At 40.9% G+C, this 6,257-nt stretch overlaps 2 protein-coding genes across 2 annotated transcripts; both read left to right on the top strand.

Moving 5' to 3' along the window:
- Window positions 1–356: 356 nt before the first annotated feature.
- Window positions 357–698, top strand: RB195_023386 (uncharacterized protein; the record flags this gene model as incomplete). Its single annotated transcript, XM_064210794.1, has 1 exon — window positions 357–698. The coding sequence occupies one exon, from the start codon at window positions 357–359 to the stop codon at window positions 696–698; it is 342 nt and encodes a 113-aa protein (XP_064066675.1).
- Window positions 699–751: 53 nt separating this feature from the next.
- On the top strand, window positions 752–1,288 carry RB195_023385 (uncharacterized protein; the record flags this gene model as incomplete). The annotated part of the gene is made up of 1 exon (XM_064210793.1): window positions 752–1,288. One exon carries the CDS (start codon window positions 752–754, stop codon window positions 1,286–1,288), a length of 537 nt encoding a protein of 178 aa, XP_064066674.1.
- Window positions 1,289–6,257: the final 4,969 nt, after the last annotated feature.

The raw sequence follows: 6,257 nt of genomic DNA, 5'->3' as shown, positions 1-6,257 counted from the left end.
TCCTATGGAAGATGTAACACAACCACCTACGAAGAAAAACATTAAGCACTATAGATTCAAAAGATTACCATTCAGGACAACCGCATCTCCGAGCATTTTAAACATGGTAATATTAACCTTTCTCGATATGAAAAATACTCTGTTATCAGAAGAAATAGCCAGGAATCTGTACATGGGTATAATGTGGATAATATGTTTCAAGCATCAGCAAACTACCAGGAAACAAAATAAAACTCCTGGGCGTAAATTACGACATAGAAAATGATGAGTTCTCAGCAGAGACAAAATTCTCCTTTAAAGAGAAACTTACGAAACGAATATTGTAAGTCAACTCAGTGTATGATCCTTTGGGGATAATGGCACCATTATTAATTAAGCCTAAATCGCTGATGCGAGAGACCTATGCGACTGGCATACAGTGGAAGGATACCGTAGCAGAAGATTTACGCAACAAATGGTACGCTGCCTTACAAGAGGTTAACGATGTATCGATTACTGTACCTCGCCGCTTATTGAGTGAACACATTGCTCCTAATAAATCCTCACTCTGGGTATTTGCTGATGCAAGTAAGGTCGCCATAGCAGTATGCGCATATCTAAGGTGCGAACAGAACAATCAGGTCATGCAGTTGATTAGCGACAAGACTAGACTTGCACCCAGAAGGACCTTTCAAACAATACCGAGACTGGAACTGTAAGCATTGTATTATTTTTGTGCTTGGCAACCACAAGAACAGAGTTTGCAAAAGATATGTTCACAGAGGTGAACATAATCAATGACAGTGAGATCGCACTTGCATGGACAAAGTCTTCACGCAAGCTTCTCATTTTTGTTACCAATCAGACGGACATTATTGCAAAAATGCGGAAGTCTTTAACTTCTCATGGTCTGACAATCAATTTTTGTTATGTACCCACACATAAAAACCCTGCCGATGCGGGAACACGTATTGTAGCTGCAGGCCTTATTTACGATCACGACTGGATTCGTGGACCACGTTGGCTTGTTGACGACAGAAACGGTTGGCCGCTACGATTAATAGCCGATGTAGGCACAGTTTACACAGAAAATGGACGCAAAGTTGTACTTCAGAGCAAAATTGAGGTGATGACCTCTTCGACAACCACAACAATCGATTTATCAAGATTCTCCAGCCTGACGAAAGCCTTGCGAACGCTGGCAGCTGTTGCTAAACTTCTAATCAGATGGGTGGAAGGAAGTAATGTGAAACGAGGCTCACATAGCTCACATAGCTCACATAATGCTACGAAGCATAGCAGAATTTGAATCTGCAGAAGAAATTTCTGCTGCAAACTTGAGATTGAGTGAAAAATTTATTATGGCAGAAATACATAAAGACATCTCAATTACACGGCTGTCAACAATATTTCAAAATCAGAAATTCATCAGAGACATCTTCGGAATAATCCGATTTGAATCTAGAATTCAAAACGCCATCTTAACGTATGATACGAAGAATCCTATCTATTTCCCAAACAATTCTGATTTGGCCAGATTAATCATACATGCCTTCCACATAGAAAATGCCCATGCTGGCAGAGAACATACGCTGTCTTTAGTGAACCATAATGTCAGAGATCATAGAGTCAACCCACTCAAACTTCTGTGGTTCATCGAAAACATTGTTCAGCAAACCTCTGATGAAAATCTCCACTGTTGGCCAGCGGGTGCCATATTTTCAGTCGCAACGTTTCTGTATTGCATAATTGCAACCGTAATGTTCGGAGTGTGGTCACTCAAAAACATTGCGCAAAAGAAACGGCAAAGGGCGAGAGCGACGAGCTCTCAAAACTGTACTGCAATCAATTCTCCGGATCCGATACCAATAAGTATATTCAAACCACTGCCGCTTCGTACGATATTCGTAGTCTGTATTAGTATCACTCTGTTCATAGGTGGAATAAATGGGTGTCAGCACGGTTTCATACGATACACGACTGAGCTCATATGCAGTAATGAAAATGATTGTAAGTATGAATACAATCGGGAAGTACTTTTCAATAATATTGATTCAGAACTCTGCATAGACATTACTCATGTGAACAAAACAAGTGGTTTGATCAAAAACACCTTATTGGTGTTAGTGCTTGTGGACGGCCGACCGAAGGCACTCTGAACGGGGGAACAGTCAAAAGGTACCCGTATGATGTGACGCCACATATCCAGGAGGTTAATGAACGTCGTTAATTGCATTGCGCGTCTCCTGACAACGTCGTAATCGCTACAGTAGCCTGGGTGGTTCCCTTGTGCTACGTCTCGCTGACACCCTTCCTGCCCATTTCGCCGCGTCTGCTGCTCTTACGAGGAGTTTTCTTCGCCGCGCCCGCAGCGCTTACGATGCGCTTTTAGAATCGAAGGAAAAGTGCCTGGTATTAGATGTTGTTCGAAACTCTATATAAAGTATACTTGTAAGTTAATACAAATGGAAGAGGTTTGTATATGTACCATTTAAAAATGCGAGTGAAAATGAAATTATCCTGTTTTGATTTGTTAGATGGAAATTAATCATCCATCCCTTGGAATGCAAAAGATGCTTCAAAGAACTTCCCATGATCGGTGTAATGCCATTTTTTTAGAACTTTTTTTTCGCTCTATAGGATTTTTTTTTACTTATCTAGCTGAGTAAAACTCTCATCGAACGCCTAACGGGGCGCGAACAGTGCCTCGCAGACATACATTGTTCCTGAAGGTAGATCTCGAAGATACAAAGGTCTCTGTTCGCCACTAATACACTTAACCTGTCATACTGATTTTGTGTAGAGAATAGATACAAATGAAGCGATAAAACGCCGTTGAAAGAAGTTTGAAGAACCATACAAATTTTTATTCTATAAAACGTACAAGTAAGTATTAGAATATTTGACAAGCGCTCTATATAAACATGGTATCTACATAAAATTTTGAAAAGGGAAAATATAAAAAGGTTGGTTCAGAGAACGCATACAAAGTAATAAGGAAATAAAGTTGCTCGGCGTATAGTTGCTGCAGTCGAAAGTTGAACATGAATTTGTTGAATGACATCGTGATGAAGACATACTTATGCACTGCGAGTTTATATAGAACAATATGGGCCTGAAATATGTGAAATTATGAGATGTGTGAAAATATATTCATTTTTTCCTTTATTCTTCTTATTCTTTTGTCTGCAGCATCTTTTTGAGATAATCTTTATTTGTGTGAAGTTGTTCAAGTGAGGCCACGGACACGTAGGACACGCATATCACTCTTATCAATCATCAAATCTTTGATTCTTTGATACTCTATGACATGTCTCTGATAATATATGTTTTAATTGGGTGAAAGAATCTAGTTTTTCTCCTTATATCCCGATTATATGCGCTCAATTTGCTATTTTCGGGGAACGGTAAAGAGGGTCCCGGCGGATTCTCCGCGAATGCCTCCGAGACATAAGGTGCCCAGTGGATATGCCGGCGGATACGCGAACATATCTCGACGAGGTCACGCTCCAGTCGTTCATGAAGGCGCAGACAACCGCCATCGATGTCCTTCCTACCACAGAGACGCAGAAAACTGCGCAGTTACAAGGAAATATGTAAAGAAGAGTGGTGTGAACTGTCGAAATGACCGAATAAGTCAAAGAATAATAGCGTCAGATAGAAGTACATGGGATTTTGTATGGTGTTCTAATAAAGGAAGGCAGTGAGTTTGTCTTTATATCACCTTCAGAAAGTCTAGAAATCTTACCAAATTTGAATTCTTTTTCTTCCTGTAAGTTCCCGGAAGTCAGATACAGAAGGTCCCTCTATCCAGAAATAAGTAAGGCTACAAAAAAACTTGGGAGTTACAGGATAATTAAGATTAGGATGATAGGAACGTTAATTCTCATTACTTTTGAGAGCTGGAATGTTCCGTTCTAACCAAAATTTTTATGCACATAATTTAAAGCTATTGGATACATCCTTAACTCAAACTTCACATGAGGATTTCTCTTGCTCCTGATACGATTACTAAGTTGAGATCACCTCGCGTTACAAAATTGCAGTGAATGTGTCTGATTCTCCAGAACAATTCAACAGATAGCGAATTATATCCTAGCCGGTGACGCAGCGTATGATTAGCGGTAGGTAAGCAGAGTCAGTTATTTAGGTGCCAACGAAAGTGAATCTCTTTAGGACACGCACCATCGCTAATTGCCCTGACGAGGCATGACCGGGGCATGCTGGAAATTCCGCCGGGACCCTCTTTACACGCACCCGCTATTTTCGTATATCAGAACTCGCTGCGTCAATTCGTTTTACACTCCTCTCCCTTCTAAACTCGCAGTATCCACTGCTTCGCTAGATGATCTCAGGTGGTCGTGGTGGATGTCTAGCTGGTGGAGTGGTAGCCGTGATTACGCGGAGGCGCGCGGCGCTGAATGGAGGTCAGAGGCAGTCAGCTGTTTTTTTTACAGAACCTCTTGTCACGCACCCTCTAGAATGCGATCAGTTTTTTCGCTCCTTCCTGTATTCACTGAAGAGCAGGGAATATAATTTGACTAACTTGGTTACGAGCAATCTCAGATAGTGACCTACTTTCAGGCTTTCATGACCCACCGCTAATCTTTCAGATGGTGGGGTATATAGAGACCTTTGTTTAACACAACTGGGTATGAGCTACATCCCTTTGTTTTCAGGTTCAACAAGCGTTCGCGTGGACACACCTATTTGCTTATATACATTATTAGGATAGGTATAGTACTTGTAGTTGTTGTTATAAATCCAAATTCACATTATTTGAGGCTCATTAATCCAACAGACCCTTAAGGAGCTATCAGGTAGGAACGACACAGAACAAACTTGACTTCCCCTCCAGAGCATCCAATAGTTCGCATGATCATGTACATGCGACAACAAAGGATGACAGAAGGTACACCAAACGATTAATGAGCCTCAAATAAAAAAGACTAAAGGTGCAGAGAAAGGTGTCGAAGAAAGCGTGAAGAAGAAGGAAATTATTGAAGTTATAAGTCCTCACGTCACATGTAATCACATGTATTAGAAGACAAAATCTACATTTGGGAAAAAATCACATAATGCAAACTGTGTGTGGAAATGCATACAACCACATTTAAGGGGTAACCTTTTGAACACATCAAACAAAGAAATAATTGAAAAGAAAACTGACGGGACAGATACTCCAAGACAGAAACCAAAAAATATTGTTTTGGCCCGCCTTAAGCGTTTACGTACTCTGGGCGGACTGCACACGAAACATCTGTGCGTGTTCTGTACGCTGTTCTACTTGAAATTTGCTTCGTTCGTCACGTTACGTCACAAGAGAGAGTTTGTGGTCTTCAGCATTCAAGGCCGCTAAAACTCGCAGAATGATGGTGCCGCAAAAGTATGAAGATACTTTTAGCGTTACTTGAATGTGAAAGTCTTCAGGGCGGCCGCAATGAAGCAATTCAACGAAATACAATTTTTGCGATGAAACTGCTTATGCAGAGTGCTCTGCTTCACTAATTTTAGTTATAATGTGGAGCCAAATGTTCTCCGACCATGTTAAACCACTCCTTTTCACTGGGGGCGGTCGTTAGGTACCCGCAGCCGCCGCGACAGCCGATCATTAGGGAAAACGACTGGCAACGGCGATCGTTAATTGCGCTGCGCTGCGTTTCCCTTATGCCCCGCCCATCACATCCTACATCAGCAACTCTCACCGTCTCAGGTGCGAAACATGCCTCGCAGGGGCACGGTATCTCTGCTATTGCCTCTGCATGGAGTATCGATCGTTTACGTATAAAGATGTATCGAACGACTGCACACGAGATGCCAGAAACAGGAAATAATTGGACGTTTATTTGCGTAAAGCAAAAGAATTGATATTTCACAAACTATTGTAGTATCTTACGTGAATACTATCACTAAATACTCTGCATAAATACAAATATATCTATATCTTCTAAATAGTCCTTTTAGTTACAAATCATTCTTGGCATTCTTTAGCTGAAAAGTGTTTATTGCTATGGTGGATATGTCGGTACGGGACTCCCATTCTTCTTTGAAATTGTCGATTGCATCGTTAATTTTCTGCCGGCGCTTTTCTGTCTTGTACAAATTTTCTAAATTTTTGCTTCATTTTTAGCATTTTCATTTCCTACGTTTTCTTCCACTTTCTACGTTGCTACGTTGTTGCCTTTCTGTTCTTTGAACCTTCGTAGAAGGCAACTCTATCACGTAATTGCAATAAAACATTACTCATGACCTCAGTGATGTGGTGATGGATGGGCATG

This window comes from Necator americanus, chromosome X (genome assembly GCF_031761385.1).
Source record: "Necator americanus strain Aroian chromosome X, whole genome shotgun sequence".
In the NCBI taxonomy this organism is placed as follows: Eukaryota; Metazoa; Nematoda; class Chromadorea; order Rhabditida; family Ancylostomatidae; genus Necator; species Necator americanus.
Note: the sequence above shows the minus strand (reverse complement) of the source record. Positions and strands in the feature narration are given on the sequence as shown.